The 14184-nt window shown below is 51.2% G+C and overlaps 4 protein-coding genes across 4 annotated transcripts; all 4 read left to right on the top strand.

The window, feature by feature from the left end:
• Positions 1-175: 175 nt before the first annotated feature.
• On the top strand, positions 176-6485 carry N7532_003448 (uncharacterized protein; the record flags this gene model as incomplete). Its single annotated transcript, XM_056615942.1, has 2 exons — positions 176-610; positions 678-6485. 2 exons carry the CDS (start codon positions 176-178, stop codon positions 6483-6485), a joined length of 6243 nt encoding a protein of 2080 aa, XP_056476299.1.
• Positions 6486-7105: 620 nt separating this feature from the next.
• Positions 7106-8237, top strand: N7532_003449 (uncharacterized protein; the record flags this gene model as incomplete). The annotated part of the gene is made up of 2 exons (XM_056615943.1): positions 7106-7165; positions 7239-8237. The coding sequence occupies 2 exons, from the start codon at positions 7106-7108 to the stop codon at positions 8235-8237; spliced, it is 1059 nt and encodes a 352-aa protein (XP_056476300.1).
• A 2413-nt stretch (positions 8238-10650) lies between these two features.
• On the top strand, positions 10651-11106 carry N7532_003450 (RTA-like protein; the record flags this gene model as incomplete). The annotated part of the gene is made up of 1 exon (XM_056615944.1): positions 10651-11106. The coding sequence occupies one exon, from the start codon at positions 10651-10653 to the stop codon at positions 11104-11106; it is 456 nt and encodes a 151-aa protein (XP_056476301.1).
• A 434-nt stretch (positions 11107-11540) lies between these two features.
• N7532_003451 (Zn(II)2Cys6 transcription factor domain-containing protein) lies at positions 11541-13220 on the top strand (the record flags this gene model as incomplete). Its single annotated transcript, XM_056615945.1, has 1 exon — positions 11541-13220. The coding sequence occupies one exon, from the start codon at positions 11541-11543 to the stop codon at positions 13218-13220; it is 1680 nt and encodes a 559-aa protein (XP_056476302.1).
• Between the last annotated feature and the right edge of the window lie 964 nt (positions 13221-14184).

A 14184-nucleotide genomic window follows, 5' to 3' on the forward strand; every position in this document is an offset into this window, starting at 1 on the left:
CTCCCGAGTGCCGGGACTCGGGGCTCGTGTTCGAGAAAAGCAATGCGACGGGGCCAAAAATATCCGAGTGAGGAGAGAGAAAAGCGTTGCGGGCTCTGTTGATGGTGATTACTTCGGATCGGCAGGTCTCTCTGATTTCTCATTCTTTTGGACTGTCAAGTCGACACGAGACGCCATGGCTTCGGGCGCCATTCTTTCCACCGAGCGAGAGGCGCCGAAGAAGCTCCTGGCCAGATTTGCCCGCTTCGACGTGCCCCTCCTGCGCGCATCCGAGTATCGCGGGCATGAGGTCGATCTTCTGCTGCTCGCCTGGGCTTTGCTGCTCTTTCGCCATAGCAATGGCAATCATATCGAATTTACCTGGGGCCGCAACGAAACTGCGGCCGACTTCACCTTCAACTTCGGCACTTCCGGCTTGAGTTGGAGCACCTCCGAGCTGATCGCAAAGGCCCTGGAAGGCGTGCAATCTTACCGACAACAGATCCAAGCAGGCAAATTAGTCGCGCTCGACGAGGCTATCGTGTTTTTCAACGATGAATGTGCGCCGAGTGACCTTTCCAGCAATGCGCGCGTCAGCGACGGCGATGCACTTGGAGGCGGAATGGCATGGGTACGTCACAACAAAAAAGAGCAATACAGGATCAAAACCAATGAGTCTGGAACTGACGCAATTATAGGGAAATATCCAGCTGCAAGCGACCATGTCGGACGGTAATTTGTGGCTGCGGCCCTGCTGGCGCGAACCCCTCGGTGCGGAATACCTTGCGGGACACTACGCGAATGCCGTGGTAGAAATCCTCAACACTCTCATGACTGGCCTCTCGAACCCGATTTCTTCGGTTTTGGGACCTGGTGGCGTGGATCTATCTGAAATCTGGCGCTGGAACAAGGACGTGCCCGCTACCGAAAATGCCTGCGTGCAAGACCTGATCTTCGAACAAGTGCAAAGGCGACCGACAGCACAGGCAATCTGCTCATGGGACGGAAACCTCACATATGAAGAGATCGGAAGATACGCGACTCTTGTCGCACATAATCTCGTCCGAATCGGTCTGAAGATTGGCCAGATTGTTCCCATCTGCTTTGAGAAATCACGTTGGACCATTGTTGCCGTGTTCGGTGTCTTGAAAGCCGGAGGTGCAATGGTGCTGATGGATCCCAGCCAGCCTCTCGAGAGACGTCAGACTATTGCTGAGCAAGTCGGCGCCACTATCGTCATCACATCTAAGACACATGCGCCATTCGGTCCTAAGATTGCACCTGGCGCAAAGGCCGTGGTCGTCGCCCAGGATACACTGGATGAGCTGGCCGAGCAGGCTACCAAGACAGCCAAGCTCGAGCTTCCAGTTGTCCCAACCGACTCTATCCTCTATTTGATCTTCACTTCCGGAAGTACCGGCAAGCCTAAGGGTGTCGTTATCAACCATGCCACATATACCACCAGTGCCATCGCGCGGAGTGCTGCTGTCGGATATACCGCCGAAACCCGAGTGCTCGATTTCGCGTCATATGCATTCGATGTCAGTATCGACAGCATGCTCTGCACAACACTTCGCGGCGGATGTCTCTGTATTCCCTCCGACGAGGATCGTCTGAACGATCTCAGCGGAGTCATTCGCCGGATGGGGGTCACCATGTCCAACATGACTCCTTCTGTGGCGCGCATTCTGGATGCCGACATCATTCCTTCTCTACACAGTCTCGGTCTTGGCGGCGAGTCATGCTCCATCGGCGACGTCTCAGAATGGGGCAAGCAAACTAGAATTGTGATCGGATATGGTCCGTCCGAATGCACGGTTGGATGCACGATCAACCCCAGCGCGGCCGGCAAGCCGTATGTCAGCATTGGACCTGGCAATGGAGGTGTGATCTGGCTGACCGACCCCGACGACCACAACAAACTCGTCCCCATCGGTGCAGTCGGAGAATTGCTAGTTGAGGGACCCATCGTTGGTCAAGGCTACTTGGGCGACCCTGAAAAGACAGCGGCTGCATTTATTGAGAACCCCACATGGCTTGTTGCTGGTGGTGGAGGCGTTCCAGGACGCAGAGGCCGACTATATAAGACCGGTGACCTGGTCCGCTATGACCCAGACGGTGAACAAGGCTTTGTCTTCGTCGGCCGTAAGGATACACAGGTCAAGCTACGTGGACAGCGTGTTGAGCTCGGCGAGATTGAACATCACTTACGACGACTTCTTCCTTCGGGAACTGATGTTGTCGCTGAAGTCATTGCTCCCCAGGGTCGGAGCAAGGAGTCGATGCTCCTCGCTTTCGTGGCTGATCCCAATGCCGAAAAGCCAGATGCAAAGGATAATGAGCTCCAGCAAATTGAGTTCTCCTCTGCACTTCGTGAGAAGATGGCGGATCTTAATGAGCAGTTATCCAAGGCTCTCCCAATCTACATGGTTCCTTCAACATACATTGGCATTGATCGTATGCCGATGCTTGTCTCCGGCAAGATTGATCGCAAGCTCCTACGTGCCTTCGGATCACAACTGATTCTGCAATCCAGCTCATCTGATTCCTCCAGAGGCCAGAACCAGAAGCCTTTATGCGAAACAGAGACCTGCCTTCACGAAATTTGGTGTCACCTTCTTGGCTTGACAGCAGAACAAGTGAGCACCACTCATAACTTCTTTATCCTGGGCGGAGACTCCGTTCTGGCAATGAAGCTGGTGCCCGCGGTCCGAGAGCAAGGGTTCGTGTTGACGGTGGCGGACATCTTCAGCTTCCCCGTCCTGGCCGACATGGCACAGGCAATGCAGAAGGAAGAGGCAAGCTCGCAGGTCGAGGTGCCTTCTTTCTCTCTCATCGACTCTAATTGGGACCGGCAATCCGCGTGTGAAGAAGCTGCTGGCCAGTGTGGTGTCTCTAAGGAGTCCATTGAGGATATTTACCCTTGCACACCACTGCAAGAAATTTTGATGGCATTCTCTGCCCGCTCGTCAGAGAGCTATGTCGCCCAGCGAATTGCCGAGGTTCCCAATAAGGAAACAGCCGACAAGCTGAAGGAGGCATGGAGTGTTGTCATCAAGGAAAGCGCAATCTTGCGCACCCGGGTTGTGGAGTTCAAAGAGCATGGCTTCATGCAGGTTGTGACCAACGAGGTCCCAGAGTGGCAGTCAAGCGATGCGAGCCTTGAGCAATTTTTGGATCAGGACCAGAAGACTCCTATGTCTGTCAATATGCCCCTAAGTCGATTCTCCCTTGTCCACGATGACTCCGCCGGCAAGATTTATTTCGTTTGGACCGTTCACCATGCCATCTATGACGGCTGGTCAACGGACCTGATGATCGAACATGCAAAGAACGCCTACAGGGGTATTTCGACACCCCGACCAGCCGAGTTCAAGCACTTTATTCAGTACCTCGTCGATCCTTCCAGAGAGGCTTCGAAGGACTACTGGCGCGTTCAGCTGCAAGGTGCAACTGGACCCCAGTATCCGTCGCTGCCATCGCGTATGTACATTCCAGAGCCCAATGCATTGGCACAGAGAATCGTTCCGGTAGAGCAGTCCACAAGGTCCAGCATCACCACCGCAACTCTGATTCGCGCTGCGTGGGCCATGGTTGCTTCCCAATATACCATGAGCGATGATGTGGTGTTCGGTGAGACATTTGCAGGACGCACTCTCCGCATCCCTGGCGTCGAGCAAATTGAAGGCCCTATGATTGCCACAGTTCCTGTTCGTGTGCGCATCGACCGATCAGCACCTGTTCAGGAGTTCCTTCAATCCATTCAAGAGCAAGGTCTTGTACGAGCTGCTCACGAGCATCTTGGTATGCAGAACATCCGCCGCGTGAGTGGCGACGCCCAGCTGGCATGTGAAGTTAAGATGGGATTGGTTATTCAACCTCGCCCAGCAGATGCTCCTGAGGAATCTGGAGGTGAGCTTCCGCCGTTCCGCGTCGAGGATGCTGCCCATGAGGCTCTACGCTTCAACTCTTATCCGTTGATGCTGGCATGCTCATTGCGTTCAGATGGATTTGAGGTCACCGCAAGCTTCGATTCCAACTTGATCTCCGAACCCCAAATGCACCGTGTCCTTGCGCAGCTTGAATATGTTGTCTCGCAACTTTGCAATGACGATTCAATTCAGCTCGGAAACATCACTTGTCTGAGCGATCAGGAACTTGCCGAGATCTGGCTTATCAACAAGGCTCCTGAATCCCCCGTCCCTGATGCCTCCAGCTTTGTTCTTGAGCCCAAGGGACTTATGACTGGAGACAAATACCCAACATCCTTCGTTCCATGGATCGTCCACCCTGCGAACCCCAATCAGCTTATGCCATTCGGAACTGTGGGTGAGCTGCTCCTAGAGGGTGTCGGAGAAGCCGCGAACCTCGATACTCCGGAGTGGATGATAAAGGGCGCGGGCGAGATTGAAGGTCGCAAAGTCAGACTTTACCAGACTGGTGACCTAGTCAAGTACGCTGATGACAAGAGTCTGGTCTTCATGGGTCGCAAGGAGAGTCTTCGAAAGGTCGACGGCTATGTCATGGATCTTGCGACTGTTGATCTTCAGCTGAGACATTGGCTCCCCGAAAATGTTCACGGTGCTAGTCAGCTTATTGTCCCCAACGCCTCTGATACTCAATTACCCGTGCTGGTCGCATTCGTGAGCGAGCCTCCTACGAAGGAGGGCCAGGTGGTGGACCTTGGTCTCAAGACACCGAATAACAAACTTGCATTGTCCAGCGTCATCTCTGTCGAACTTGCTGAAGCCATTGTTGGTCTGAACAAGAAATTTGCCGATGTTCTTCCTCCTTACATGATTCCCTCTATCTACATTCCTCTTGAGAAGCTTCCTTATCTCGGTGAAAAAGTTGACATCGAGTCTTTGAGGTCATTGTCGGAGCATGTTACCCAGGATTTTCTGCTGCAGCTTCGAACTGTCTTCACGAGCCTCCGTTCTGGCCGAGGAGCGAAGCAAATGACTATGAAGGAACGCGCACTACGCGGTTTGTGGGCTAAATCTCTTGGTGTGGAGGAAGAAAAGCTGACCCTTGATGACAACTTCTTCCGACTGGGTGGTGATTCTATCATGGCCATGAAACTAGTGACTGCTTTGCGTCTGGCTGGATACCACCTGTCCGTGACTGACATTTTCCGCAATATGCAACTCTCTGACATGGCTAGTGTCCTGGTGGATGCTCCTCTTGATGGTGGACGGGTGATTAAGGAATACAAGCCCTTCTCGATGATCAACACTGGTGATCTCCAGGAGTACTTGTCAAAGAATATTCAGCCCACCCTGGCCGATGCAGCCTGGAGCATTGAAGATGTCCTTCCCGCCACCGACCCGCAGCAGCGCGATGTTGAAACTACCGTCTCCAGGCCTCGGAGTGCTGTTCAGTACAACATGCTGTACTTCAAGGACATTAACACCTCTCGCCTATTGGAGAGCTTCCAGAAGCTCGTCTCTTCTCACCCGGTACTGCGAACTGTTTTCATCAAGGAAGGAGGTCGTACGCTGCAAGTCGTATTGAAAGACTTTAAGGTGTCATTCTCAGAGCACAGTACCGAGGAACCCGTCAAGGATGCCTGCAAGAAACTCGCCGGGGAGGACATCGAAGTTGACTCCTCCTTCGCCCTGGGCACCTCTTACTTGCATCTCTTTATCGTCCAAAACACCGAAGAAACAGGACTGATGATTCGAATCTCACATGCTCAATACGATGGAATTTCTTTCCCTGAAGTTCTTCGACAGCTCGAGCTCATATACGAGGGTAAGGACATCGAGTCTCCGGTTCCTTTCGCTAGCTACATCCAATACCAAGCCGAGACCAAGCTCGAGAAAATCCAGTACTGGCGCAACGTTCTCCAAGGCGCTTGGTTGACCGTACTGCCCTCGGCTCAGGCCGACAGCAAGCCCAAGTTTATCAAGAAGGAGGTTACTCTGTCTGCTCGTTCTCCCGACACCACAATGGCTACCCTTCTCACGGCCAGTTGGGCACGCGTGCTGTCTAAGCATCTCGATACAGATGATCTCACATTCGGCGGTGTCGTGTCCGGTCGCACAGTCGACCTGCCGGATGTCGACCGCATCATGGGCCCGACTTACCAGTACATACCTCTGAGAGTTAAGTTCGAGTCGGGATGGACCGTGAAGGACCTTCTCGATAGTGTGCGTGACCAGTTCCTCGAGGGTAGCCGCCACGCCACACTGGGCTTCCAGGAGATCTCTGACAACTGCACTAGCTGGTCACCAACCATTCCATTCTTCTCGTCGATTGTCCACCACCACGACATTGATTACTTTGATACAATTCCCTTCGCTGGTGGCGAGTGTGGTGTTGATTACACGAACCCGCACCCCGAGTCTCCTAACCCGATTCGTGTGACGTCCTACACTGAAGGTGGCAAGACCTATGTTGGCATTGTCGGCGACGAAGTACGCCTCCAGTTCTGGGAGGAGAGACTGGATGAGCTGGCTCTTGCCATCGAGGAGCTAGCGAATGATCCTGCAGCCGTGATTTGATTCTTGTACTGTTCTATTCTGCATACCTCTCCTTTTGTGTCTGTAATTATGCATACCTGCATATCTGCTGCATTTCTGTTGCATCTGTCATGTGTTAATTGAATTATGTTATTATACAAATTGTGCATATGACAATATTCTTCTTGAATCCTTAAGCTTTACATACTTAACATGCAATATAATTTTTCGTAAGAGCTGCGTACTGATGAAAGATTCCTACTTCCTACTCCTTACCTTGAATGAGAGATTTGCATCTCATTTCGCTTGCGTATTTAGCCCTATCTTATCAATCTGATCATTTTCGTACTTTGATTGCGCCACCATCGACTTCAGTCCATTTCTGTTCCGTTTTTGCTCCATCACAACCACACTACGCAAACAGCGGATGGCGCGGACGCAGTGTAACAGTACACATAAAACAGCGGGACCGTCATGTACTGCGAAGCCCTAATGCCACAAACGGGAAAATGTTTCCACCGTTATCGGCACAGCTTATCTGATGTCTTCATCACCCGACCTCCTTATCTGATCTGACGCACTCCGCAAAACCCTATGAACTCCTCCACGCTCCACGCCTCTCTCCTCGTCCTCCAAACACTCCCATTGCAATTGACCGCACAATGGAACTCAAAGCGCTCGCCTCTCTGGCCCGCGGCCAGCCAGGAATCCTCCACCACATTGTAAACCACCCTCCGATCCCCATCCCACCCGCACCGACGCCGCCGCCAAGCTAACTCGATCTCCCTACCCTAGGCCTCCAGCCTCGTCTCCTTCGAATTCACTCGCGGTTCGCCCCGCAAACCTAACACACTAGTCTTCGTCGGCGGGCTAGGCGATGGCCTCGGCTCAGTCGAGTACATGGGCGACATCGTTCGCGCCCTCGAGACAACAGAATGGACCGTATTCAACCTGATCCTGTCCTCCTCATACGGAGGCTGGGGCATGGGCCGACTCGGTAAAGACATCGACGAGATCGCACAAACAGTCAACTACATCCGCGAATATAAGACCCCCGTATACGGCGCCGGCAAGGTCGTCGTCATGGGCCACTCAACCGGCAGCCAGGATGTCATGCACTACCTCAACTGCCCGAACCCGCGACCCGCACACCCAATCTTCGACAAAGATGCCCCCGGCATAGTCCGCCCACAGATTGACGGTGCCATCATGCAAGCACCTGTCTCAGATCGCGAGGGTATCCTGTGGGTAATCAAGTGCGGCACAGCACGGGATAGCCCCGAGACCATGCGCGAGCTTTATAACAAGGCTGTCGAGGACGCCCGGCGCCAAACATACGAAGACAATGACTCAGTCGATACACTTGTCCCGCTCTCAGTAACAGGGCGCATGGGGTACCCGACCACGGCACCAGTTAGCAGCCGACGATTCCTGAGTCTGGTCAGTCCCGACAGTCCCGAAAAGCCGGAGGAAGACGATCTATTCAGCTCGGACCTGAGCGATGCTCAGCTCAAGCAGACATTCGGACAAGTTGGTACTCGGGGGCTACTGGCACAGAAGTTGTTGGTGCTGTACTCTGGTCGGGACCAGTCTGTTCCCCCCTGGGTGAACAAGGAAGAACTGCTTAAGAGGTGGCAAGCGGCTATCAACTCTGGTGGCCGGGAGTACTGGGACCATCGCAGTATGGTTATTCCGAATGCATCGCATGCTCTGAGTGATTCGGATCAGGCGGAGCCGCGGCGGACCCTGGTTGAGAGAGTGACGTCTTACTTGGATGATATTCAGAAATCTTGATTAGCGTGTCCTTTACAAAAGAAATAGAATGGCAATTATATGATCGGGATACCGGCTTTCAATACTGGAGTGAGTATCCTGGGAATACGAAGGACGGTATTTCCTTTGCAAAGCGGATGATGAAACGAACGATCGTCCTCTGTTAGCGCCTAAGCCTTTTGTGCTCAAGGAAAAGATTGAAGAACATTAATACTTTGAAGTCATCCAAACTAGAAGGTAAAGGCAGTTTTTCTGGTAGTTTTGGAACTGATCTCTCAGAAGATGCTTTGAAGTCATAACTCACAGTCTTGGGCGATAATCTGCAATTTTTCCATCCATTTCCAATATCAGCGTGATTTCAGTCAACTGGGTGGCTCAAATATCGAAAGATGTCGGTTCTGCTCAGTGAAATCTCTCACAATATGAGCGTAGTGAAAGAATGGTAGATGCAGCAGGGGAGAATTGTAGATTCAAACCGTATTTTCCTTGCTCATTTCGCGCAACTCACATCGAAAAGCTTCCACCGAGGGGATAGCGACGGTGGAACTCACCAGAAGGGGCACGATACGTCATATCGTCGAGTTTAAGCGAGCGAACGTAGGGAATGATTTGTAGGCGAGTTTCCCTGCTGTTGTTAGCTTTGATCATTATGACAAACTTGGTGGGTTTTAGTGTACCAAGCACCCTGCTGTCCAGGGTAGCTAGCTGTTCCGGCCGCGGGGGTCAAGGAATAAGAGGACTTCGATCTAGAAAAGAATCCCGGTGAGACTGCTGAGATGGCCGTGGTGCTTTGGGACTTCTGACTGATCGACAAGCAGCTCGGGGGTCCGAAGGCTTGTGTGCCTTCGAGGAAGAGGCCTTAAGCCCGTTGGTCTGACTTGGTTAGCTTGTGAATCTTCTTGGAGGATGTCGGAGATACGTGCCAGAGCGGATTGGAAGGACACCTTCCTAATAGCCATTTCTGGTAGCACTTGAGTAGTACTGGTGATAAGACAAAGATAGTGTGGTGAGTGTGGGTGAGGACGGTGAGTTGCCCTTTGGCGCGCGTGTTGGGCAAAAACATGTCCGGGCGGTATAGCAGGCAGACACCGGCGGTGCGGGATTGCGGCGACTTCTGACGGACGATAAAGTAGATCATGGGGTATATTGAATAAGCGACTGAGCAAAAAGACTCTTTTAATCCTCGCTCTCGCCTTCTGTTAAAGTCGCCTGAAAGGCTTTCTCTAGCATATTTATACTTCTCTCTCTCCATCAACATTTTCACTGCTTCATTTTAGACAAGCAGAGAACGTCTGAGCCTGGTCAACGCCATAGTGACCTTGTGAATTAATAAAAAATGAACTTTGTCTAGAATTTGCTAATCCGGGTTCCTAATTTGAAAATAGTAATCTCGATCTCATGCATTTGTAGAGCTGTATTTGGTATTTGGTTGTGAATATCAACTATGCTAGGATTTTCAGCAGTACGATTAACAATCTTCATGGTGAACGTGAGCAGTTTTAGTGGGCCGAATGAAAGTTCCCACCTCTCGCATACTCGCTTTCTCGCATCGGTCCCGACGTGGCGCTGTGGCGATGCGGCTCTACGGACCCACTTCTCGGTTGTAGCTTTTTTTTCCCTCTCGCATTCTCGGATTCTCGTATTCGGCCAGTTGGATGGCGATGAAGAATTATTTTAATGCATGCAGTGTATTTCTGTCGCTGGAGCCTGAAACCCCAGATCTTATAAGATCTGTGCTACTGTACTACTAAATTGAATATCACATTCTTGCATCCTCACAACACTCCTTGATTCTCTCACCTTACCATAATCATCAAAAGCCCACATATCTTAGGCCGCCAATTCGCCTACCATGTCTACTTCTGACAGCGATGGCAGCTCCAGCTATGCACTCTATCGTTACACGCCATCGATACCGGCTGCGGTGATTTTTGCTGCAGTCTTTCTTGTTCTCTCTGTTCTCCATTGTATTCGACTGATTCGGAACCGCACTCTCTTCTTCATCCCATTCATTGTGGGATTGCTCTGTGAGACTCACTTTCAATATCATCGCAACAGTGTTCCTTGGCTAATGCCCAAGTCCTCTTCACAGTTGAATGTGCGGGGTACATTGCTCGCATATTTTCACACTTTGACACAAAGGCGCTCGGCCCCTACATCGTTCAAACCATGCTGATCCTGGTTGCGCCTCCTCTTTTCGCGGCTTCGATTTATATGACACTCGGTCGGATCATTGTCAAACTCGATGCAGAAGAAAAATCGATCATTCCGGTTCGGTTTCTTACAAAAGTGTTTGTTGCTGGCGATGTCATCTCGTTTCTAATGCAGTGCGGAGGTATGATATACCACAGAATCTCATTCGGTCCATAAGCTATGGTTCGAGTTCTAAACCCTTTTAGGTGGTGGTATCATGGCAGGTGGTTCGCAATCGGTCATGGATATGGGCTCGAACATTGTGATCGGTGGCTTGGTTGTCCAACTTCTCTTCTTCGGGTTCTTCGTCTTCGTTTCAGCCTTGCTGCACTGGCGAATGAAGAAGCAGCCACAGTATATCCATGTGTCGGAAATTACGGCATCGAATTATTCACGAACACACATGGGTTGGGAGTCTATCATGTGGGCTCTCTATGCGGCCTGTTTACTGATTTTAGTGCGGTCGGTATTCCGAGTCGTGGAATTCATTGAGGGAAACGACGGATTCATTATGCGCAAAGAATACCTTCTTTACATTTTCGACGCATGTCTCATGGCACTAAGTGGTATTGTGCTTTTTCTCGTCTATCCGGGCACCTTCTTGTCCAAGGATGCTTCGAAGAGGGATAGCGAGCTCCGGCTTACATCCATTGAGGAAGGGTTCACTCACACAGACCCCAAGCGCGGATATCCGTAAAGCGAAAGTGATTTTTTGCTCTTTTCCTTTGTCTCATATAGATCTCCCTTGTGTTATCCTCCGTCCGCATCATGGATTTTAAATGGTTTCTTGTTCGATTTATCTTCAAATTTGCAGTATTTCCGAGGCGCCAGCGACTATCGGTACCCCAAGGGATGACATAGTACCACTGAATTCCGCCTCCTATCAAATACCCACCTAGCGTGTCCCAAGTGTTCTGAAATGTCTTGGTTTTTTCACAGGCTGCAATAAATTGTACTTTTAGAAGCGGGGACGGCATCAAAGAAAGATGTTGTTACACGCGGTGCCAAGGCGCGCCTCGAATCGGGCTTCTTTCCTCTCCGGCATTTTCTTCACTTCCACTCTACCCCCACGCATCTCAAAGGAGTCAAATTGGCTCACCCTGCCGTGTACTAAATTGGAATGCAGAGGCAATGCCTCCCCTCGCATCGCGACAATCTTCAAACACTCCGTCGACTCCAATCCTGAGAGGACAAACTCGACCGAAGCGTCGGATCGGCCACACCAAATCACGAAATGGCTGTTATACATGCAAGAACCGTCGGGTGAAGGTGAGCCAAAGTTTTCTCGGCGTTTTTCTTCTGACGGCTCACTCAACACGACAGTGCGATGAAGAGCGACCGATCTGCGGCGCCTGCTCCATCCGCGAAGACCAATGCACTTATCCACCCCTACAAGACGCGCGAGGCATCACACGAAGACGCGCGCCTTCTCGTCGCGACAGGACATCCCACGAAGAGACAAATCCGGGGAATCCGCCCAGCGAGCATACAATGCCTATGCGCCCTTTGAACTTCAACGTTTCGCGGGTGAGAACACCTCAACCCGAGCACGAACACGAATCTAGGGGCTGCCTCAACATGCATGATTTGAACCTCCTGCAACATTTCATCCTATACACCGCCCCAAAATTGAGCCTGAATCCTCGCAAAGTCTTGGTTTGGACACGCATTATCCCAGATATCGCTGCCAAGAATGCATTCCTAATGCACTTGCTTTTGGCACTGGCGGGTCTGCATCTCTTGACGAACCACGAGCCAGCGAACGTGCCATCTACTGATCCATCATTTGATGAGTCAATACATTCAGTACCCACGGATTTGGATGCTATTGAGCTCCATTCTCTGGTCGAGCACCATCAAAAGGGACTACAGGGCCTCCAGGAGAAATTGGCGACCGCCGACGAGTCAGATGCGGAAGCATTATTCGCTGGGTCGATGCTAATCGCGGGTTTCGCATTCGCCTCGCTCCGTATCGAGACTTTTGATATATCATATCAAATACCAGGGACTGTCGATGGCGCGAACCACGACCTGAGCACTCCCAGCCTTGTCGGAAGGCCTCAAGTCCACTGGCTCCAACTTGTGCGCGGCACGGTATCCATTGTACAGCAGTCATGGAGGACTCTTAGACTGGGCCGACTGAGACCACTGCTGTTATACCGCAATGCAAACGATGACTGGAAACTGTATGATCCGGATTCACTGCCCAGCACTTCGCCACCAGGAAGTAATCTATCAGCGGGTCTCTCGGCCTTTTTACAGGGTGCCCGTCCTGCCATATCCAGTCTCAAAGGCCTGGTAAAGTCCATGGCGAAAGCAAATGGAGTCTCTGAAGATGGCCTACACTCTTCACCAATTGCAGACCCCAGTCCAGGAGCCACTGGTGAAATACCAACCGAACAGCCACCCCTGGCACAAGAACAGGCAATCGATGTCATCGAGCAGATCTATATGCGGATAATTTATCTGCTACAACTACAACCGATCGAGCCAAGTCTATCAAACCATGAAATTCAGGCAGAACTAGGAGAAGCAGCTATCACATCCTGGCCGCACATGCTTTCCGAAGCCTTTATATCTACGCTGGATTCTGATGACGATGTAGGCTTGGCTACAGGGCTATCATTTGCCATTCTTGCTCATCTCTACCTTCCTCTTGCTCTTTTAGATGATATTTGGTTTCTGGGGAAGACGTTCTGTACGGAAATTTTGAAGATCAACGCGTTTGTTGATAGACTTGGCAGTCCTGAGCTTTCTGAAAGGATGGAATGGCCTGTGAGCATTGCGAGGTTACAGGGAGAGAAAGTATGAGTTGACAGACCATATAAATAATAAGATGAAGGTCTGAACCCATTTTATTTGTGCGCTGCAGCAGGTCAGATCTTCTGGCCTATCTAATCATCTACCCAGTCACTCAGGTGATCAGATATCATACCATCTATTTAGTTGACCGATGTCTCAGTGTCCGGGGCCGGAATGTTCAAATACAGAGCAAAAAGCTAAGATTCTTTTCTCCTTACATGAAATTGGACATTCGGTTTGTGGTACTACTAGTAGATACTGAAAATTGGGATAAAGTGTTTCAGGAGACAAGAGATTGTGGCTGCGTCAAACCCCTGAATTATAAGACGATTGCTTTTGTGCCCGATAACATTCGTAGCGTTTCAATGCAGGTGATGTTCAGATGAAAGGAGCATCGGAATGCAGCATCAGTTGATAGGAGCAAATGGTTGTAGTGAAGGTATGGCAAATAAGGTGTAAAGGGCAAACGGCATATCCTGGGAAATGGCATCCACTCCCGAATAGGCCACCCCGGCTACGCAATAATAGTAAGTTCGCAGCTCATATAGACAAAGCCACATCCGCAGCCTCCTATAGGTAAGTTTTCCTGGAAGATATCCTAAACGGCTTTACCCCTGGACCCTCGCATCATCTTCCGCACGGCCGTTGGGCAACAGCTAGGCCATTGTCCAATTCTGCGATAGTCCACCCAAGAGCCAACGTGCCGGAACCGACCCTGCCGATCTTCAGGCTCAGGGTGTGTTTCAAAGACAGCGAGTGGCTCGGTTGAAAGGGAAGGAGCAGCTTCCGACGGGCGAGGCACTCCATCAAATGCCGCCTCCCGCCGAATGCCTGAAGGGTCCTTCCAGAGCAAGCAGGCATCCAACCAGGCTGCACGATGTAGATTAAGTCGGGCTGCAGTGCAGCAAACATCCTTGTCAGTGGAATCGGTGTACGTAGCTATCAGCAGGGCTAAGCGAGAGGCCAGGGTTTG

Source organism: Penicillium argentinense (genome assembly GCF_028826775.1).
Source record: "Penicillium argentinense strain IBT 30761 chromosome Unknown utg000004l_segment0_segment0, whole genome shotgun sequence".
In the NCBI taxonomy this organism is placed as follows: Eukaryota; Fungi; Ascomycota; class Eurotiomycetes; order Eurotiales; family Aspergillaceae; genus Penicillium; species Penicillium argentinense.